The sequence below is a fragment of the Pleuronectes platessa genome, chromosome 17, assembly GCF_947347685.1.
Source record: "Pleuronectes platessa chromosome 17, fPlePla1.1, whole genome shotgun sequence".
NCBI lineage: Eukaryota > Metazoa > Chordata > Actinopteri > Pleuronectiformes > Pleuronectidae > Pleuronectes > Pleuronectes platessa.
In genome coordinates, this window is record NC_070642.1 from 3,990,224 (window position 1) to 4,013,989 (window position 23,766).

Consider the following 23,766-nt stretch of genomic DNA (forward strand, 5'->3'; position numbering starts at 1 on the left):
CTCTTTGTGCCGCTCAATCCCGGGAATGTATGTTGTCCGATTTTTGACACATCAGATCATTGTGGTCCTAAATAACCAGTGCCTGTGACATGATTAACTATTGAGCCTCGCCCCAATAAGGGAGAGGCCTGTATCCGGGGTGGAAAACAGATAAAACAGGCCAAACCGTGCGGCTATCAGTGCATGCTAACGAGAAAATGAATGAGAGGATACAGCATCCTGTAGAAGCTGGCACCATCCATCTTGGCTGTCAGGCAGCTGGACAGAAGTTAGTTGGAGACTGATTGATGATCGAGTCCCCCCCCCCAGGGAAGGGGCTGGGCAGTAAGGGTCTGACTGTGGCACCTAACGTGTTTGGAAGCCACCAGGCGGCTACCCGGCCCAGCGGCCGGCTGGAGACAGAACGCTGTATTTAGCATTTCAAATGAAGCCAGGACGCCAGGAGTCAAGAGGTCCTCATACAGCTTGACGCTCCCCTGATTGATAAGGTGTGAATTTAATACACCAAATGCCTGTCTTTACAACAGCTCCAGCGCTCAATTATGCAAATGACAGGTGTGCACAGTATCCACAGGAGACCCAAACGGACTTAAATCAGTCAAGACTGAAATAATGTGTTGATCGATGGGAGCTCTTCCCGTCACTGCCAGTGTCTGCTTCCTGTGAATGGTAGCATTCTTCCACAGCCCACGGCTTTTGCTCCTTGTTGTCCTGGCCTGGCAGGTAGCAGTCAGGCACAAAGATGGGCCATTCTCTGCTCAGGATGTTGCTACCAATGCAGCTGACAGGGTCCTGAAATTGATCGCTCAGGGGAGGACTTGAGACATGAGATTTGGAGGGACTGAAATGCTTAGTGCGAAGATGATTAATGGATTGATCGTTTAAGTCATTCGTCTAAGTAAAATGCCAGACACTCACAGGTTCCTGTGTCTCAACACTAGGATTTACTGCTCTTCTCTCTTGTTTTATTTGAGCTGGAATATCTTGGGCTTTTGGCCGGTTGGCCAGACAAAACACATTTCATATTTGATAACAACGCCGTGGGCACCTCAGAGTCTGAGATAACATCTTCAGATGTCTTGTTTTGCACAACCACTAGTCCAAACCCTGCAGATATTAAATATATTATCACAGCAAACCGAGAAAATCCCGAACTTTGCACTACCTGTTTTTATCCTTATTTCACAATTACTTGAATTATCAAATTATTAACAAAGTTATACATAATAATTCCTGAATTTAACTGATTAATTTGCTCAACTAAATATAGGTGTATATTTGAACATGGTATAACTGTCTCAAATGATAGGGTTCCTACTTTTTTTGTTTAATTTTGATGTTCATTGTATTTCTGTATTTTACAATTGAGCCTATCAGCTCTGCCCCCAAAAGACTGTTGAAATAATAATGATAACACTACGACTACAACTAGTAATAATGATTGCATTGGTAGGTTTCTGCTGGAGAGAACAATTGCTGTTGAAATTACAAAAAAGGGGGCCAGTCAGAAGGGTTTTACATTTCAATGGAAGTACCACTGAGATCAGATGATTATTACTGTATTACTGTGCGGATCCTTTGCTCTATCTGGTTCCCTCTCATTAGTGTAGACTCAACCACAGCTGCTCCCTCCGAGGATGAAGAGAAAGGCACAATGTTTGAAATCGTGATTTGGCAAGCTGTGAGGATGAACACTTATTTTACTTCCAAATCCAATGACCCGATTTAAATATACACATCCAAAATAAGAGGTAAAAAGCAAGAAGTTGTTTTCCGGGATACGCTCAGTTGAACTGGGGCCAGCAGCACTTTCTGCGGGATCCAGCTACCCTGTCAACACGTCAAATTAAGTACAAATGGCTCATTTAGCTTAAGAAAGACATTCACTGGGAGGCTCATTCACAAAGCCATTGGGTTAGGTGAATATTTTTCACAAAGTTATACACATATGAACTGCACTTATTCACATGGTGAAGCATAGGCAAGGAAACAAAAGAGCTGTCATGGCTAATTATTTGCTCCGGCTGACTTTCTGCATCTGTAGATGTCACACTGAGGTAAAGATGGATCTAAAACCATCCTCTAAGCACAGAGGGGTCAAACTTAGAGAAGGACTGGAGGCTGCAGGGGCCTGGTCACTGGTAATGGGGTTTGTCTTTCCCCTCTGCTAATAGGCTTCAGCTACTGACTCATGCATACATGAATATCAAGCAGGTGATGGGAAAGCTAGAATCCAACTGTTGTAAGCGCACAAGCCTTGTTCAGAAAACTCCACTGGGAACATCTTTACCAAAAAAACATCCTTATGGAGTTTCCGAATACAAGCACCCTCGTGTTTCTTTACACTTAACTCTTGCACGTTGGCCTGTTTTTTTGCTAATTTCTTTTACTCTATTTACAGGCAGACTTTATTTATGGTATAATAACAAGTTGTCTTTGCCAGGCATGCCATAGTCTGCTATTTCTGTAGTCATTTAGCAGACTCAGACACAAAAGCAGTTGGCATGCCAGTGCAACAATACATTTAAAAAAAAAAGAAGAAATAAAATCTAATACAAAATCATAAATTTTGCATCATAGAACCAACATCTGTCTATGAAAGGACAGAGGAGAGTAAGGGTAGAACATTTCGATAGGACTTTTTAAGCCTTAAACCTGCTGGAACTATGGCAGTTCAGAGACAAATCAACTGGATTTGTTTTGATTCTAAGGAGAAAGGTTCTGGTTTCTGAACAGAGGTATTAACAGCTCCCCAAATTGGAGACACTGATATCAGCAAATATGTTGAGGCCAGGAGAATGTTTTGACAAATGGAAGAAAAGCTGTGATTTTAGATGCACATTGCACCAAGCAGCTATTTAAAGCTGTTTCACCACAGTGCACAGATCATTGTGAAGGTCTTGGAATCTGACCTGCCAATCCAAATTTGAGACCCTACGTTGCATCATTTGAAAAGGCAGAATCCAAGTAAGCACCCCTCAGTCCCACGCAAACAAAGCCATATGGTCAGTTGTACTGGTACGGGATTTTGTTAAGCCCCTAAAAGGGAGACCTTTGTGACTTTGTGTCAGATAGTGTTATTTCCAAGGTGACATCAATGTCCAAATTAGAGGTCATTGAATATTAACTTCATTTACACATGGCTGCAGACCAGTGCAGCGCCACAATGGAGGCCCGCCTCTTGTGTTTAGTAACACGAGCGCCCCGGCTGACAGGACACTGTCAAGATGGAAGATGGATGATTGCAGCAGTTGACCCTTGATCGCCGGTGGAGTCACCTCTCTGCCCCCCCTCTCTCTCTGCATGACAAAGGAGCTCTCCCCATGGTGCAGCGGCCCTCGTCTCCACTTGCACTAACAGGTTCAGACATCTCCATCGATCCCTGCTTCCACATCTCTTGCATTTCTAAGCTTTTGCCCTTTTTAACTACCCAAACTGTGGCACAGATGTCTTTTTGTGTAATTGCGTGCCAGCTGACTGCTTGAGAGGGATGTGATCAGACAGGCGAACTCGACGTCACAACAGAAGACAATGCCCGCGGTGTTCTGTGTGGTGTCCCTGTGGCAGGAGGGCGAAAGTGATATGTGAGTGGGGGCCCAGGGTCTCGCCACCTAAAGAGGCAGCAGGGAGAGCCCTGTTGTCAGTGGAGCTGCTCATCTGGGAGGCCTCAGACCACTGGTTCTGTACTTTAATCCTCCTTTAAGAGGAAAATCAATAACTTGTTACATAACTTCACTTTTTTTTCTCTCCACCACTTAAATCCAGTGCAAAGGGAAGTAGAACTTAAAATGTGTTTCAGATGGCTCTGAACACATGAGAGATGGAGCTCTCAACACAGCACTGGCTGGCCACAGTAGTGCTGTGTGGCAGGTTCGACATTGTTCTATTTATTTCTGTCACAGCTCTGCAACTGGAGAGGCTGTGGGTGGATTTCAATGGGCGGGGGCTGGGTCAGGAGGGTTTGGTAGGAGTTGGCACAATTGGGAGATAATGCTCAATTGCTGACTGGGGACATTTTCAGTGCTGATTTTGCTTTGGCAGCAGGGGGCTTTGGATCGATCAGACCTTTGGACCCCGTGCTTTCATCCCCAGAATGTAGAGCCCTTGCTTCATCTGCATCGTCTTTTAGAACCGCTCCCTTTCAGAGCTGACCACCTTATCCATTAAAGGAAGGTTGCTGCCTGGCTGGCCTTAAGGGCCATCTCTCCTGTTTCCATGTGAGTTAAATAACCTAAACAAAAGACGATTAGGCACGGACATTTTCCTTGTCAGAGAGAATCCATTTCAGAATGCTCACTCTGCATGATAAGAAGCAGAGGGCTCTTAGTGCACAGACTTAAGATACAGCTCAGGCGGAGTGAGAGGGCGTAAATTCTCTGATGTAATGAGTTTAATCTTAAAATGCCCTTCATTTTCCACCTCCAGATCCACGCAGTAAAATCAGCAGGAGAGCAAAAAGCGAGAACAGGTGTTCACGTTTGTTGTTTGCAATTTGTATCGCTGTCAGCGGCGACTCCAATGCAGCTGAAGCAGTTGTCTTCTGTGTGATCCTGTTACCTCCTGCTATATATTTCACTCATAACCTTATTAGATGGATTTGTTTGATGGTCCTAAGTAGTAAAGTTTGCAGGATAAAACAGCATATTTTTCCCATCAACCAATTTCATACAAAAACAATACCAACTTTAGTCTGTCTTTAATACTGTGAACTCACTACTAGAGATGAGCCGGATACTCGGCTGAAACGAGTATCCGGTACGGATAAAGCACTTTTGCCGAGCACGAGTATTATACGAGTAATACGAGTCAATATCTGTGCTCGGACTGAATGAAAATCCTCACACAGCGTCACAGCGCTCCTCGCCTTCACACACCACTCTGCTCACTCACACACAGAACAGCTCTCTGTCTCTCAGTCACTCAGGTTCGCGGGTCTTTTCCGTTAACGTTTAGGGTTTCTTCAGCTTGAAGTTTGTTTTTATTTCAGTTTGTACTTACTTATTAACCAGTAGAGTTCTGTTAAACGTGGGTTCGTTCAGACGTGGTGCTGGTAGAAAGCGACTCGCGTTGCGTCTCTGCCTGTCGGAGATTTTTTTTTTTTTTTAACAGTTTTTTTTTTTTTACTTCACGCATAGAGTGTCTGACTACTCTCTAGCGTCTGGCTACTCTCTCTCTCTCTCCCTCTCTCTGCCGGTTGTTGGAGTTTTTTTTTTTTTTTTAAACCGTCAGTTGGTTCTAACCAGTTTTATATTACTTCACGCACTGAGTGTCTGACACTTTCTAGGTAGTAGTGGTATAACAAATATTACAAATTAAGCTACACACACACACACACACACACCTGGTGTGGAAATAAATTTAAAATAAATTAAAATAAAAAAATCATAAAAAAATTTCAAAGTTAAAAAAGAAAGTTATGTTGAGTATGAAAACACTTGTTATTACATTTCACTTCATAATTGCAACAGCATGTGTTGTAATCATTGTTGCAAAACTTGTTCTGTAAATAGTTTGTTTGCTATTGTGATCAAAATCATTGATCTGAAGCTCAATGCTGATGCTGTCCTGTAATAGTTTTCTAATCAGCAATAAATATAACAATTTCTGATCAACCCATATCAATTGCATGCTTAAAATAACATACTGGTTAAAGCCCCGCCCGTTTCAAGACAACCCGGCCTACTTCCGGGTTAAATCTAACCCACTCCCGGGTTAAATCACTACCACTTCCGGGTTAGGCCCCGCCCACTCCGAGTACGGATACGGATACAGATAATTCATATGGTTAACAGATACAGATACAGATACAGATAATGCTGTACTCGCTCATCCCTACTCACTACTATTTCTGTGGCGCTCAGCCCGAAGCCTATTCGTTCCTACTAAGATGAAAATAAATCATTAAAGGTGAGTCATAAATATATTTTTTAAATTCTTAAATAGGGGCTCATAAATTTCCCCCAAAAAAGCAGCACACAGCAGTTTTTATCAAGCATTGCTCACACAGCAATACATAGTGCATTTGTGGGTCATCGTTAATACACAGTTGTTTCTCTTGTGAGTAGTCACAAAAGCAAGATGGTGTTTGAGGAGGATAGCCTGTGGTTTTGGTCTTAAATAGGGTCTGTTGTCAATAAAAATAGTTTATCTCCAGCCATATTGTTTATAGGGTCGGTTCACTCAATTACCAAAAAAATCACATATGTTATTGACCCATGCAGATAGTGTTTGGTTTTATTACTACTGAAGATTTCGGCCTCCCTGAATAAATATCTTTTGCGCTCAAATTAAAAGAGGACGTTGACATTTTTTAAATATTTTTTTCTCTTTCCTTAAACACTAACCTGATTATTCTCAGAAATCCACAGAAGAACCAGAGTCGACAACTAGTTTAAAAGCATTCAGTTATTCCTTCATTGTATCGGGTTGGAGGCAGAAATGAGGTGAACTGACCCCTTCAAAGTGACTGTGCTCATTAACACGTACTCGTTTCATAAAGAGGGTGATCAGAAACAAATAGCCTGCAAATCATTAGTGCATGTGACAGTAATCTTGGTTTTGGAGCTGATCGCTGGTTTGCTGTTTAATTCCAAACTGTCCCACTTACAGGGTTAACCGACTGGACTGGCTGCAGCATTGCTCTTAGCACCGCAGCAGGAGCATTAGCTTCAACTGGAGTATAACTTAATCAGTGTGGGGCTTTGATCTTTGCTGTGTACTGCCAAGCAGGCATTTCCTTAAGGTTCTCCCTGCTCAGAGGGCAGAGCTGCATGCCCTCCAACAGGGTGTAAGGGAATGCTAATCTTCTCTTTGTTTCTCGTGGAAAGCTACTTATCTCCTGCTAAGCACAGGTACCTCAGCTGAATGGGTTGATTGTCTGCATGTGTAGAGGGCAGCAGCAGCAGCCAGACAGTCATTCCAAATATGTGGGGGTGGAGGGAGAATCCAGCACAATATGACATCAGATTCTTGAACCGGTCAAACTTGTGTTTCAGTGGCTCTCGTCTTTAGCCTCATTGTAACCATGTCCGAGCCTCCTTTCCTCTCTAAGCCCCGCTGGAGGTGTTGGCGTTGCAAATGTTTGGGATTGAGAAACTCTATCTCCGTCCTGTGAACAGATTTTCCGCACCACCTCAGTTCTTTTTTTCCCTTTTCTTTGTGTGTACTGCCACTGTATCCCAGAGCGAGGTAGGCGCCGGCTCTTCTCTTAAGTGGAAGATAAACATGTCTGCAGGCAAAAACTCAGCTTCTCTATTTTTACAAAGGAGAAAAAAATCGATTACTGCAATGTGCTCAGAGCAAGAAGAGGAAGAAAAAAAAACCACCTGCTGCTACCTTCATTACTCCAGTGATCAGGCAGAAAAACAAAACATGTTGGAATGTGAAGAATTAAAAGTAAACAGAATAAGATAATTTTTTCAGCATGCTATTAGTATACCCTGATTACCCTTTGGATGAACACAACGCTAGAAGTCAAATGTTAAGCCAGCACTGCAGTAGGGTTAAGAAATAAATTCAAGGTGGATTTCTTTAAAAGCCTTTGCAAGCTAGAAGAGTCCACACATCACCAGCAAGATGAGATCAGTTGAGCTGTCCTTCGGCTTTTCAAGCAGAAGAAATATACTCAGCTAGAAATTTTCCCAGGTCTGCCGGCCTGCGTTGCTCGGAAATTACTCACAAGATGTACTGCCTCTTACATTGCTGGGGAAAACACCACAGGCTCTAGTCCGTAAAAAGCGATGCAGCCATAGTTCAGCATGCATAAAATGCCAGTAAACACAGCCTGATGAATGTCCACACCAGGCCCTATTTATTGAGGCAAAGAACATAAGTCACATCTAATAAAAGCAACACACACGGGCCCGCGGCTACATTAATGCATAAGAACTAAGCTCTGTGTGAGCTATTGACATCCTTCCCTATAATCGTAACACACGGTCATGGTCCTAATCGTATGCCCTGAAAGTAAAACTGAGAAGCACAACACAGGAGCTGGGTTTTTAAATAGTATTTCATGGTTGTCTGAACATCCAGCGAGACACAGGGCATCTTGAAATAGCAGACAGGGAATGTTTATTGCAGTATTAACGTAGGATTTCAGAGTAATAGAAGTGAGCAGGAACGTTTAAAAGAGAAAATGTCTTTTTTTTCTCTTAGCTAGCACTGCATAGCAGGGATATCTACTGTACTTTGGTTACAACAGAGATGTTTCCTCTGCTCTATTGATTCTTAATTATGTTTCCTGTCATCACATTGTTTTTCACTAGGTTCAATAATTTCAATTTTAGACCCAGTATTTTTAAAGCACTTTTATATTTCGAGCTGGTTGTGTTTAGACAATTTTAAGATTTGACCCTGGTTTATGACAAGGAGAACTCTCTGCCCACCCGCTGGGATGGAATACTACCTGGCCACTGCAGCTTTAATGTAGGAGAACTTTTTGACACTTTTCATGTCAGGCTTCAACAAAGAAGACCCACTTTGAGGCCCCTTTATGGTCCATATTCTCAAATTAGCACATCGAGCTGACACACATGAAGGCTTTCAGGGCCCCTGGAGTTTTGAGGGCCTGAGGCACTTGTCCCCTCTGCATGGTTGGTAATCCAGCTCTGCATCGGAAAAGTGTGGCTTCTTTTGTTAAATGAAAGGGAGAAAAAAATCTATATTATAACATTCTGAAGTCAAGGTTCATCAATCGTCTTTATCCCAGCAGCTGGCAATTGTTCAGCTAGAAACATACAGTGTGTTTGCGGAGCAGAGATCTATATTGCAGAAAGGTGCCACTTACCAAAACTCTGTAATTGATCCTTGTAAACTGAAAATAAATTGATATAGAAACATTTCAAACAATACAAAGCCTTAGGAGGAGAGTTCTACACTGGTTGTCAGTATCAGACAGCCTCAGAGGAAAGAGACATGGAGGAAACATATTAAAAACCAACAGACCAATGGCTCTTCATGGTACCAGACCATTGTTTAGAGTTGATACATACAAAGACGTGTTCCTATCGGACTAGCAGCGGCCATTGCAAGCGTTTTGCTGAAATAAATGGTGTTTTTTGAGAAATAAGAAATAAACTGTTTCCTTTATCACGCTTGACCCGTTCCACCTGGCATTCATCAGCGACTGGGCCTGCATGTTGGTCCTGTCGGCTGCTCTCCTCCCTCTGCCTCTTTTATCACTCTAATGGGGTGCTATCTCTAGGCTGCTCTCTCCGGGTTTCCGCAGCCGCAGCTCGGCTCCCTTCAGCGCGCATTCTTTCCACATCCATCCCGACACATGGGCGGATTTAACACATAATCAGGCCGGACGGGAGGGCAGTGGGGGGGTGGCTGGCCCTGACAGGACTCATCATGCTAGGACTGTTGAGACAGAAAGGCCCACACTAGTCAGCATCACTGTGGCTCTGGCAGTCTGCGAAAAACGAAGCGAATCTCCCACATTCCCTCACTGCAGCCCACATTGACCCTCCTGTCTGCGGCAATATTGAGACAGATGGGGAGAAACTCAAAATCAAAGCTGCCCTACTTGGACAAGCCAGTCCCCTCCACGCTGAGCCGTAACAGGGATTGCAACCTTAATTGGATTTGTAGGTTGTAAGCAGGCAAGGACACCCAGTGTCCAGGTTTCGAAGACAGTAATCATCAGAAGCTTTTTGACAGGGTTTTATGAAAACAACACTTTACCTGTTACCATTCTTTCTGATAACTGAAGCTCGAACCTTAGATTCTAGATAAGCATCAACTCAAGGGTCTGTAAGAGATGGTGTTGGGCAGAAACTCAATATCCCAGTTGCTCAGCTCCGACAAGCCAGTAGTAATAAGGATTTTAGCCTTGATGGGATTCGTGGGTCACAAGCATATAAGGACAGAAGTTGTGCAGTTTTACCTCGACAGGTTATCATCATCAACTAGTTTTTAGAAGGGACTGGCATTCCTGGTATCAACATGTGAGCCGAGTGATCCGATCACAAGTGGACAGCTCTGAGTCAGTTCACACTCGACTTTAGAATGCGTCTCCACATGTGTCTCCATTGGCCACTTGTGATTGGATCTCACTTCCTCGCTTTATATGCAAATAAACATGTAGCTACATATTTGGGTGTTGTAGTCAGTCTGACTATGACAGAAGGGTCTGATGTGTCAGTGTGTTAGTATGAGAGAGTGAGAGATAACAGGGGGCTGCACACAGCTCTGTGATGAACTCATCTCAAGAAACAAAACTAATTCTAAAATCAATATTTGGAGGTCAGCGCTGATAGTGTGGAAGTGGCCACGAATAAATCAATGTATGTGAAACATTGAGACGTGTACAAATATTTTCTGTTTGTTGTGAAACTGTAAACGGGTCAGAGGACCTCAGATGAGTCGGCGGTCTTCCAGCATCCCAGACCACTAAATGCTTCCTCAGCATGCATCTCAGGTGCATTAATTTAAAAGTTTATGAACCAATAACGAAATCATACTCAACCTACTTATAATTATAGCTGGAACCTTTTTCAAATACTTCGTAAATCTTCTTTGGCGCAAGAGAAAATGTTGTCACTTGTCGCCATCCATGAGGGTACATCCATGGGTTCACACACTCGATAAATAGATCTTGAAAGTTGATCCTACTGAAACCGAACATTTTTCAAGGTTAACCAACCAGTCCGGGTGAATAAAAATAGAAAAACGCATAGAAAAAAACTAAAAGACACTTATGAAATTGAATCCGTAAGCAAAGGCACAGGATTAAGATGAAGCTCAGTCCACATGAAGAAAGTAACTCTGATTAGATTTGAGAATGGTTATCAACGAAGTTTGGTTTTCAGTGTTTTTGATACTTTAAAAGCTCAAAATATACTCATCTGTACTCCTTCAAAGGTGCAATGAGTACTCCTCGTCATATTCACTACTTTACAGATTTGATCCTTGATGCCATGGACTGACTTTCGGTTGACTCTTTTCTTTAATAACCAGCCCCAGCATATACATAGAAAAACTGGAACACTACACAGAGAGCGAAAGGGCAAATTTGGAATCCGAGGGCAGAAGATTAACTGAGGGGAAAAAAAGAAGTGCCACGGCGTCAGCCTCAACCAGGGAAAATAATTATTTTCTATTTTGGCCAGGATGGGATATGTCAGGCTGTCGCATAAGGAGTCATTGCTTCCCTCCCCTCCCTGGCTGTCCCTCACCCACAGTGTCATGACACTGCCAAAGCGTGAGAGAAATTGGATGTAATTCAAGAATGTTAAGAAGCTCAGCTCGGAGGAAAAGGAAATAAACCAAGATGTTACAAAAATACAGAAATCCGTTTCACCCCCTTTTTTGTGTGTGTGTGCATGTGTGTCTGCATAAGATAAGGAGACTTTGTTTTACTCTCCGGGCCAGTGTGGGTGCTGTGATTGAGACACGACAGTCACAGTTTGATTATCTCTATTCCACTACTCTGAGGTCGTCTGCTTTCCCAGGCTCCTCTTCCTCCCTCTGTATAAAATTGCTGAATGCAACTCGAACCCCCCTCGAAGGTGTTTGACCACTGGAAGGGAAATTAAAGATGCTGGTTCTGTAGACTTTGTGAAGAACTGGCTGAAATATAAGACTTGTTTTTGCCCATCTTCTCTCTATTGTTTCTGCTTAACCTCAACCCACTTCTCAAAGGACTGACTAATTTCTCAGTGTCGTAAATACGACGGTTGGTGTATCTGCGACAGAGCTTTGTTAACTGGTCCGTGTCAACAAGCACAAGCTATTAGTCGCTCATTATCTGTGCCTGAGGAAGACCAGACATACATAAACAAGCCCTTTTTTTTAAGGGGTCACACTTGTACGCTTCATCCTTTCAAATGCAATAACACAATGGATTGTGAGTTCCCTTGTCAAAGTAGGAGTCTTAGGTTTTGTGCAATGTTCCAACTTGTTTGTGTGTCAGTGTTCTCCAGTGAGGTGTCAGTCATGTTGTCAGTTAAAAGGCCACTGGATAAACGGACTCGGTGTAATTGCTCGGTAGATATTTCCACTCGGATGGGAAGTGTTGCTGCAGGGACGGGCGACAAAGAGCCTCTCACTCACCATCGTTCCCATCTCAGTGTCTCAGACTGAGAGCGTGTCTTTGGCATCTGGTGCCAGGGACGGGAACTAGCCAGCAGCGAGTCAATGTGCAGTCGCTGGGACAGGAATGCCGGGGCCCGAGTATAGAAAGCTGTGTTTGTACTTGTCACTCACTGATCTGCCAGTGGTGGGGAGAGCTGCAGAAACACTGAAGTGCCCATGTCATACAGGCATTCCAGTTTTGAGGCCTCATTTGCCGCCTTGTTGCTTCTGTAAACATTTCCGGGTGCCAATGGCAGTCGGACGCACTGATAAACACATGAGCTGTAACTGAAAAATGAACTGCGCTTTGCTTGTGAACATGAAGGATAAGAGCAGTTTATTAGAAAGGGGGCCTTTTGGTCATCATGGATTATGGTAACACTGAAATTACCAAAGTAATTAGCCAGATTGGTGACTGTGGCATCATGGTATCAGTCCATTTTAGCAAATATTACAGGCAGTCATACAAGTTATAAAAGCCAACAGTAACATTAGCATCGGTGGTAATACAGAGCAATAGGTGTGAGTGTTATTTCTCTGTTCTTTCCTGTCCGTTACTTTTAACCATGACTATTCCTGCATTAACATCTAAAACATGTCTACCTGTCCAGTAACTGCAGATAAAGCTATTTTAGTAGCTAGATAGTAGCTTTAAAACAATTGTTTTTTTTTATTTGGAATCACATTGAACAATGCCATGAAACATTAAAGGGAAAAGTTTTATTATGTTCAAAATAAGGGAAATGGATCAGAAAACAAAGACTGACGTTTCATCTTATTTATGATGAAATTCTTGACATCCACAGCATGAGCAAACAAATGTCACAGGTGCTGGATCAGTACATTGGGATGGTATTGGAATCGGTATTAACTATATATTATATGTCACTTTTCAGTATTGCAATGTCAAAAAAGCACTAGACCTGTTTGTATCTAGTTTGGAGAGTTGTGCAGTTACATCATCCAACATGTTTATAGCATTTCCCAAACCAGGAGAAATCTGTAATTTAATCAAAGTAACATTTAGTTTTATTTCAGTGGCTTCATATTGTCAGTGTTGTCTTCGTCTGCCAGAAAAGTTTGAATGGACTTTTTATCCAGTTTTAAGTTGCATTTTTATACACACATTTTAGATCGTGGTGGTTTTTCACTGTATGATAAAAGATTATAGTCTTTGGACTTTTGAATTTTAAGAAATAAGATTCACAAGCTGAGCACCAACTCGGTTCTCAGCTCTTCCCAGATGGCCTCTGAGCATAATTTGTCTCCTGAGCGATACAGAACATTAAAGGAATTCTAACCAGTAGAGGCTGACCGCATCACATCAATGATGTCGAAAGCAATACGTTTCTTGATCTCAGTTCACCAAACTAAGTCTTTTGTCATTGTTTTGAATTTATGTTTTGAGTTTTTGAATGGCCCTTGTGTGGCCGAGGGAGAAAAAACAACCTTAACCGATAAAAATCCTTACAAGGCCGTGGCCCTCCCAGTCTTTGTGCTCGTCCTAATCTTCACTGTGGATACTCTGGTTTTGTGGAGTGGAGGATGCGGTGAAGATAGCCCAGGTCCCTGCCAGGCTGTCCCCCTCCGCACACTGGCCACCCAGCAGATGAGCTCTGAGAAACCCAAAGGCAAACAGACTGGCTGGCTTATCAGAATGTTTAAACAGCACGGCATGGTGGGAGAAAGCAGTTTCTTAAACGGGATCTAGCCAATCTTTAACCTGCTGGAGATAGCCCTGCAGTGTCATTATAAACATCCATGGGGGGAGCACTTACTCAAGTATCACATACTGGGAATGGACATGGTTTTCTTCACTGTTTGTCCAACATTATCACTCATCGGAATTGCACATAGTCCATAGGAGCTAAATATATCGAGTACGCACTTGTAGAATGAGTGCCTCGCCTGGCCAGCGTTCAAGAGCGCCTCTCGCAGCCCCCCTCATGGCTCTGCTTTCAATTACTAGTTCAAAAAGGCAAAGAAAGATTAGAGATAAAATCTTGTTTTTCAACTTTTTTCCTCTTGGGAGTATGAAAAAGTTGCTGCTGGGCTTTAAATGCAGAGTGACAGGGCTTTCTTGTAGCTGAGACGGGGATACCCTGATCCTCAGCTTCCTCATCAGGCTGCCCTGGAAGTGTTAAAATGAGAAAATCTGTGCTTTTCATTCCTGACCTGTCACAAGAGATGGTGGTCAAATTACCTCAGGCAAAAAAAGTGCAGAGCAGAGCGGAGAACAGGAATGGCAGGAACCCAGTGTGAAAACCATCGCTCGTCTTCCCAAGTGGCTCGTGAAAAATGCACGTGTCAGTTTTTATGAAGAGCTATTTAGTGTTTCAGAAATCATTGCAGTTCTGCAGCTGTTTTTCCGAGGTGCCGCTGCTCTGCTCGGCACACACAGCCGGTCAGTGCGAATTAACTGACTTCAAGGCTAAACTAGACAGACCCAGAACAGACATTTAACTCCTCGCTAGTATTTAATCATTAACTCAACAAACAGATGTGATTCACACTGAGGTTGTTCTGTCTTTGTCTTTACGTGCGTTCATGGCTCTTTTGGGACTTGACAATCAATAGTAACTTCATAAAAACGACAATAGTGTTAACTAGTTGGGTTTGTAATTGTGAATTTATAGCAACGGGGTCTTTTTTGATCAGTCGTATAAGTCTCAGGTTTGCTATGAATTATTTGTTAAAGGTTAAATGCTGAAATGATCCATGCACATGCTTTGCTATGTGCACTTATCTGTGGGCTCGGCAGACGAATGTTTCCTCTCAGAGACGTGAGTTGTTGTTCTTAACATGCCAGAGCCCATTTGCTGACCTGAGAATTCACCAGAATAAAAATAGCCTTGTTATTTTCCCCGCTCAAAGTGAGAGGTAGTAGTTTATCCCTGTGTGAGCGCCTCAACGTGATGCCATTTCATGGCTTTGATAAGGGGGCATCTTCATTGTATTACCGGTTGCTTCATGATGTGAAACACAATGGGTTGTGCTGTCATGCCCTCCGCACGATGGGAATTCAGGAGCAAAGCGATGACTTCTTCAAAATGTGTTTGCACAAGAATAATATCACCCCGACACACTCAGTGATTGGTTGTAACTGCTGAAATCACCGGTGGATAAAGTCCTGTTTGAACCAGAGTTTACTCAACAAAAAAAAAGGCTGTTAGAATTGCTCGGCCTGTTGATATTTGATGCTGGTTATCTCTTTTGGAAAGATTTGTTTATAGCATGAGGGTAATAACACATCAGCGAGCCCGTGGGTGAAAATGAGCTGTATCGGCCCCGCTGACTCCTGGACATTTCGACTGCAACTAAATTGATTAAACATGAGTTAAATTACAATTTCTTTAAAAGAAGATGGTTTTAATATTATGTTGGCTGTAGCAATTATTCAGATACAAGATTTTGCAGGGAATTCACACTGCAGCTGAAGTTTCATTAAGCAGAGATTTTGTGGTTCACGGATAAGTTGCATGAGATCCCCACATTATCCGCTCTGTGCAAACAGGGTTTATAACTGTGTTTTTGTTTTTGTTCTCCTCTTCTTCCTGGAGCCGGACTCTTATGTTTTTCTTTTCTTTTCCCTTTTCTTCTTTCCACAGCATGCGGTCGTGGTTTCTACAAGTCTTCCTCCCAGGACCTTCAGTGCTCTCGCTGTCCAGCGCACAGCTTCAACGACCGCGAGGGCTCCTGGCGCTGCGACTGCGAGGACGGTTACTACCGAGCACTCTCTGACCCTCCGTCTGTGGCCTGCACAAGTAAGTCTGCCATGCCGTTGCTAGGTAAACACAGCGCACACCACTTGCTGGGATCCAAATTTAAACAGTCACACATGCGAGGGAAGAAAAAAAACACAACCTGGTCCCCCCCAGGCCAGTCCTGCTTAGTCAGTCTGCAGTGGCCTCATGAAAGCCCCAGATGTGTTCCATAGCAGGTCGTCTGCCTCCCAGTATGTCATTATAATTATGTTTGCAGGCTTGGATGTCTGTTTTCTGTCTTAGCTGGTTGCTAATGATGAGAGGAGCAATTTGCCATTTCCCGTCTGAAAGATTGCAATTACAGTCAGCAGCGGCAGCCCAGGCAGCACCCTGTGTCTTCATTTGTCCTGGCCAGTGTAACAGCTTTGTGACAGCCATCGATGGCTTACTTACACAGTCTGAAGGCTGGTGCTGATTCGCTTCTAAATCCAAACTCAAACACATATATATATTTTTATTCATTTCAAGGTGCTTCTGTTTTTTTTCTTGTTCCATTGCCTATGTGCAACGGATGGGGCACAGCCCAGCAGGGCAATGTAAGCTCCCTGCTTTATCTGGAGGTAGACAGCAGCCCTAAACAGAATCTCCGCACCTAATCTGTCTGCCTTCCTTTGCTGATAATGTGTCAGAATCCTGGATAAACTACTGGCTTCTGGCTGCCTGATAAACACCTCCTGTCATCCATTTTTTATATATATCTATTAAGAAAAGCAGATAAATTAACCTTTGGGATTCTGTTCATTTACCTTGTAGCATTTTTCTGCTGATTGAAAAAACAACAAAAACCCATATGCACATGGAGGAAAATCAGCACGCCTGGTTCACATCCTGAGCAGTGCTGCTTTTCTCCCCCCTGAACACCCAAAGTAGGCCAAGTAAAAATCTCTAATGTCTGAGTTGGTGTGTGTGTGTGTGTGTGTGTGTGAGGTACAGGGAGTGCTGGTGAGATATTATGCAAATATTATAATTTTATAGAACTGCATGGGCTTGTTGTCTGTGCAATAAATCAGAGAATCGACGAGGATTATAAGGATTTGAGTTTGGATTTGAGGTTGTAAATTTCATGTATAAAAAATGTTTATCATTTATGGGTATCGAGGGTTGAGCGACATCTCTGTTTATGCCTGCCCTTAAGCCTTTTCCAATTATTACGGCACATGCTCAGTGCAGAGGTAGATTCTTTAATTCAACTCTTGTGGAAGAAAATATTCCTGGAGGTTCCTATTAATAGGAAAAATATATTAATTTTAACAAAGGGTGAGATAGAGGTTTGTCTGGAAAAAAAATTAAGATTGCAACTCCGATAAGAAAGTTATCTGCCTCTCACTATTAATGAGCTGATATCCCACAACCATTATCTATCTTCTAAACATCAGCCTTCTATTTTTCTATTCTTTTCAGTCGGCTGTTTATCGCCTCCATGTTCGACAGATATGAAAGTAATGTTCCGTGGGTCTGTCTCCAACTTCGCTCTCAGGACATCAGCACATGAGCTGTTCAGAGAGTCTGCCATTTCCTTTTTGTTTCTGGATTCACGCTCTACAGAAAAAGTTGCATATTTTACTGTCTAAGTTTCATCACATACTGAACACTTATTCTTATTATGTTCTGAGTATGGATTGTGCCAAACTGACCAAAACAAATACAACATAAAATGCTGGTATTCAGTGAAATCGAAGCACGCAAAGTGTGGCAGCCTTTACAATAGTAATAGGAGCAGCTAGCTGGACAATAAACTGTGGCCTCATGTTGAATAAGCAATTAGGTTTGAGGCACTTTCTTTAGATATTTCCTTTTTTGTCCCGGACTCAGATACATTTGACCAATAAGGAAATTAGCAGGTTTGTGGTGACCTGGATTATTCTCAATGTGAAGAGAACTCCAAGAAAGTGATAGTAAATTCTAAAGGCAAAGAGAATGGAACAGAGTGGGGTGGAGAGGGAGGTCAGCCGGTGCCCAAAGCTTCTGTCCCCCCCTTGCCATGCTAATCCAGTGGTATCGTGTTAAAATATAGAACAAAATCATGTTGAAAATAGGAAGTACATTAGGACATAAGATATGGTGTGACGCTACCATGAAGCCCTGTCTTGCAATCCCCTCTCATGATTGACTTTGATCATTTCAAACAAGCAAGAAATGCCCTGTGGCGTTGACTAAACTGAAGTATCTGACAATGCCTGAAGAAAGTTACTGAGCTCAACTCGAACCTGTAAAAGTTCTTTACCAAGCTCGGATTTGTCTGTTTTGAATCCATTCCTGTTGTTGTCTAAAACAAACAAGGACATAACTCAGGCTAAGCAAATCTAAGGTCGGCCAACGACCACAAACCACCATCCAACCATACAGATCTTGTTGTAAAAGACAGGTCCATTACTCACTTCTCCAGCCATCCTAATCGGATGTTAACACTACACTCCAACATCTCCCACTGATCAAGGGCAGTGGATAGAACCGGAAAAAGTTCCCACTTCTTCTCAGTGTCCTCTGACTGTTCCCTTCTGGGTAATCACCTTGGCCAAGTAGTGCAGTAATTACTGAAGCTGGCTAATGCACACTTTCCATTATTCATTTTCATTAACTCGGGGTCTACACTTGATGACCCCATACCATTATATGTAAATATGTATTTTTAACTTATGAATATGTCCACCATCCTCCTCATTCACCCAGCGCAGTTTTTGTACGGCTTTCTGTTCGTGCATTTCCTCATTCATCGCTGGATTAAGTCAGTGTGACAAATGGTCACTGTGATTTCCTTATTCAAGCCTTATCCAGACCAGGAAAGAATAGTAATTGAAAATGAATTTGCACTGCCTGAACAAATAGCTTGATTGACAGATTTTTTTTTTTAATAGGGGTTTGTAAAGCTACCGTATTGGAGGCCTTAGCAAAACAGTGTGAGGGATCTCTGCCACACAGAGATTACGAATGTGGATTTGAGAGGAAATGAGATGAAGATGTAATGTAGAGACATGAAAAGCCAAACCCACGCTGAATAAAGATGAGGGAAGAAGTTCCAAAAACATAGTTCCAAATACATTGTTTCCCAAGTGATATGTGCCGAGAGGGGGCGGAGAAAGAAAAAAAGAGAAGTGCTTTGTCTGACGAATATTTGTCCAGGCCATTCATATGTAAAGTTCTGAGAAAATTAGATATACAGGGCCGGCTGTGGGGACGCATTTTCACCGGGGCCGAGGCACAGGGCTTGAGCTGTTGACAAGCTCGGGAGTGGACATCAATCATGCAACAGCTGGGAGCAGTGCTGGAACAAGCAGGGGGCTGAAAGCAGCAGGCGCAAGTGCTCGGCCCCTCCTCCCAGACCCTGCCGATAAACCCCCCCCCCCCCCGCTGTAAAAAATGTGCCACCTCAACAAGTTGATATCTGTCAGATGGCCCATCGTGCCTGGAGTGGTTGTGACAGGGCTGAAGAATGTAGGGGCTAGTGTTGCCAACATATATCAGAAATGGATTTACCAGCAAGGTGGCTCTTGGGCAGAAAATTAGCTGTGGGGACCTTTTTTGGGGAATGTTTTAATTGAAAGCAGTCTAATAATGGAATGTGATATGCATTGGATACTAAATCTAGATTGGCCATGAGGCTGATCCAAACATAAAGGCTGTTTGTTATCTCTTGTCCGTGTTGCAGTGAGATAAGGCCATACAAAGGGAACGCAAAACTGACAACTAACAATGTATATGGAGACATCGAACTTTTCGGCGATTGTTCTCTCATTGGCTGAATGTTTCCCTGTCATGGCAAGAGAGCCCCTCTCAGCTTGTAGCTCTGCAGTGTTTTCATAAAATGAAAAATGTCTTAAAAAAGAAAAACTCATGTTTCTTGCATATATTTTCTCAGGGAAATCTCAGAGCTCTTAGTTTATGCAGCTGAAGTGCACAAACGTGTGTGTATTGTTCGGACACAGTCTTAGTGACAGTTCCTTCAATTTTTTATTTTTTAACCTCCAGAGAGTGATGCTGAAATGGAATTTCAGCTTGTGGCACGCATTTTGTGCTAATTGCATATCCAATATTGAAATCACTATGGTGTTGAAGTAGTCCTGAAATTTTAGTTATCATGACAACAGCAGTCGGAAGCCCTTCAGCTAAACCCCCCCTAACTCTTCTTCAAGCCCTCCTCTTCAGCCTCATACAGGTTCTGCTGAAGCCACATCATTAGAGGCTAGGTCACGGGGCCACAACACACATTTGTAGAGTGAGGATTACCTCATGGGCGATTTGAATACCACTCACCCCTGCCGCCCTTCTCCCCACAGTTCCCCCCTCCCCCCCCCCCCTCACCCCCCAATTAGAGCACAGCCGGCTAATAGGCTGTGGAGAGTTAAGGCAGCCCTGAGCACATCTCAAGGCCGATAAGCGCTGGATTCTTCTCTCCTAAGCTTGGATTTAGTCAGGTCTCACAACTCTGCACAGAGTAGAGATAGGCTTTGAATAATGACCTAAAAACGACTGGTATGTTTCCTATATGGTAGATTATTAGATGTAGTGGTTACCCTGTGGGCTTTTTTTGTAATTTTTTTGAACCACTTTTACACAGGGAAGTTCTTGTCCACAGATTCAGAGTTGAATCTGAACCATACAAATTCTGAGGCACGAACTATAAACTGTGCATGTACGTATTCCATATGTATGCACATCAACAAATTTACCAGCAAATAAACAAATTCACCAACACACACATGCTCACTCATGCTTGGTCACAGTGGCAGTGTTGGAAGGAAGCTAGCAAGTGATTGAGACGTTTCAGGCTGTGGGGGCTGGCTGGCTAATCCGTGAAATGAAACTTGACTGGGAGGAGGGGTGAGAGGAGCGAACACGAAAGATAAGACAGAGTGGGGAATGGGGTGGGGAGGGGGGGTGTGGGGTAGGAAAAAAGCAGAGGGAGAGCGACAAGCCCTTGAGCCGTAAGAATGAGCAGACAGACAGACAGTGGAGGGCTCAGGATGCGGCGCAAATCTGTGCTGCAGGTGAATTGGGGGCAGAAGAGTTTCGTGTTCCTGAGTTCAGACAGAGGCTGTTTGGAGAAACAAAGAGACGCCAAGGCAGACGAAGAAGAAGAAAGACAGCTGAAGGATTGGGTGTGCTTCAAACAAACTAGGGTTGTACGATGTGTCAGATGGTTTGAAGGGAAAAGAGTGTATACCTTTTTACAAGTGGGCACACTTGTGGCTGCGTAGAAGACCTACTTTCTCCCATTCCCTTTAGCTCTCTCCAAGACGTTTGTGTCTTTAATGTTTATAGTCTTCACCAAGTCTCCAACAGCAAGTCGTCTATCTCTACAGCCCTGGAGAATGGACTGGCTACACCCATTGTCATTCTGTGACAGGAGAATAAACTATTCACGATCATCTTGGGTGGCGCTAAACCCAGGATGCAGTGACTGTGCCGCCGCAAATCAGTGGTGGGGCTGAACTTGTTTTGAGCTGCTTTCAGACTTGCACCGAATCTCGTGACACTCCTGCCAGCCCCCTGGTAAAAACTCGAGATAATGTCCCTGCGAGATAATGTCAGAAAACAGCAGGAGATTTTAGCGTTGATGTCGTTCCTAAAAGGTAACAACTGAAAATAACAAAAATAGAAAAGAGGGGCCATACAGATAGAAGATATTGATGAAGATGTCCACCTAGAAAGACAGCCAGATTCAAGGGGTTTGGCAATAAGGGTCAACGCAAGTGCTGTTGTCAGAGATCCCTGTGTTGTCGTGAATGCATCTGACAGGAGAATCTCTTGCTGCGTTGTGATATGTGAAGGGCAAACCATTGTGCGGACGTTCTCCGGAGTTCATTTCTGAAAATGACTTGCACTAGATTAGAAGAAGCGAACACTGGTGAAAATGGCAAATGCCCTGCAGAAGGAACTCCAGAACAGGTATCAGCTCAGAGGTTGCTGCAGTATTATCCTCACAGTCTCAATCCTGTGTGTCAGACTAGTCTTCATACAACCCATTTGGGAAGTTGTCAAAACCCAGCCCTTGTTCTTGCTTTCAGAGCAGTTCTTTTCAGACATACTGATAGCGGTGAGGGAAGAACGACAACTTGCAGGGTATAGCGTGCAACTGAAAACAAGAGAAAATACAAAGATTACACAGATCAAGGAACGGTCTAATCTAATTTCCTTTTGTCTCTTGTTGCTCTGAAATCACCGTTTTGATCTTTGGCACCTGAGACCTATATGTGAGTGGCACAAGGAAACTGATGCTATCATTACCAACTGTGGCAAAATAAAAGACCCCTGAGGCTTGGACTTGAGGTGGGAGGTGTGTGTGTTTGTGTGTGTGTATGTTTCTAGGTATGTATAAAGGGCACACCTTCCCTATTGTCTGCAACAAAGACTGAGATCATGGGGCTCAGAGTGTCAATGCCAAGGCTGAAGTGGAGTGGCGCTATCGGCAGTCACTCCTCTCCACTTCACCTGCCACAGGTGGCTCTTTCATCTTCCACGTCCACAGTCTGTCTCTTATCTTACCCGATAATCATGAATATGGATGTCTCCATCGAGGCCTCACTGCTAAAAGGGGGTGGGGACGGGGGGGGGGGCAAGGAAAAACAACCAAGTGCTGCATTAATGAATATTGTGATAGCAGCTTTGGTTTGGTGCATATGCATGACCTATTTTGTTAGTTAATGTGACAAACTTAATGAGTTGAGACGTCCCTCCCCGAGATTCCCTCAAATAATATTTTCTGAGAAAACCGAACGATTTCCATGAATCTCCCAGAGAACAAAACCAAGATGTTCTTCACAACCTTCATAAACAAAGAATACAAGTCATAAAATCTTTACTGTGTTACAGGGAGTTTATTTATATCAACATATGGGTCATAAAAGCCAACAGCCTGGAATTTGAAAGATCTAAGCAGCAATTTGTTATTCATCGTTTTACGAGATTAGCTAATCTCCCTGCTGTTACGTTTCCAGGCAAATGGTCCGTTTGGCCGTGTTCACGTTCGATGCCGTAGCGCTGGTTGTTTCTGTATGTCAAGTGAAACTGTATATGGCAGCTACAGGACAGCGATCATCCAGGTTTAAAACTCGTGCATAAATTCTGCGGATCAGGCACTTCTTTTTTTGGGAGGCATTCATTTTAAGTGTCCTGCTGTCAACGTGATATACAGTACCTTTTCAAAGAAAACCAGTAAAGCCCCTTCCTCCAACTGGGGGATAGTTGTATATTTTTGGAAAACAGGAAGAATTCGAGATTGACTGTCTGTGGCTTCTGATTCCCCGCGAAGCATTTTTCTGACCGTGTAACCATGTCTTAGTCATTTCCAGCAGCTGCAGATTTCATGCTGTTAACAGTCACTATGCGAGCAAAGCCTTTTATTTATAATCTATCTGGATGAATCACCAGCTAGGTTTGCATGTGCGAGTGCACTGTTAAAAAACATTAGGTTGCTTCCAAATCAAAATATGAGGCTGGTCTAATCATTATTTTCATATTTACAATAGCTCTTGTTATCTTGACAGGAAAATTATAGCAACCATCGGCTCTATAGAGCTATTGGTTCACTCCGCTCTCATAACAATTATATAATATGTACAATTGAATTCCTTAATCTATCTGTCTATCTGTCTATCTGTCTATCTATCTATCTATCTATCTATCTATCATAGACAGTAACATAAAATCTACTCTGACTATAGAGTTATTCTCCCTTTGAAACTCTGGACTCCACTGGAGGATTTCACACCCTTCTTTGCACTGACCTTGGTGTCAGCAAGAGCTGATTTCCTCTCTGTGTACCTGAACCTCTTTTTTTCTGGATCTGAGTCTTATTATAATTGAGTGTCAGTGTTTGGCTCTAGGGCTGAAGCTGGCATGTCCCGGACAGTTTTTTCTTTTCTTTCAGAGAACAGAGAAAACACAGATCCAGTCAATGCACAGTCTTGGCTGTCACTTTCCTGGG

The 23,766-nt window shown here is 43.1% G+C and overlaps 1 protein-coding gene across 3 annotated transcripts in view; it reads left to right on the forward strand.

Annotated features, from left to right (window-relative positions):
- Positions 1–23,766, forward strand: part of epha7 (eph receptor A7) — an 84,839-nt gene that overhangs the window by 5,948 nt on the left and 55,125 nt on the right. For all 3 annotated transcript variants that reach the window (XM_053445532.1, XM_053445533.1, XM_053445534.1), the window contains exon 4: positions 15,687–15,842. In XM_053445532.1, coding sequence (XP_053301507.1) covers positions 15,687–15,842 — 156 coding nt within the window. The remainder of the gene's footprint in view (positions 1–15,686; positions 15,843–23,766) is intronic.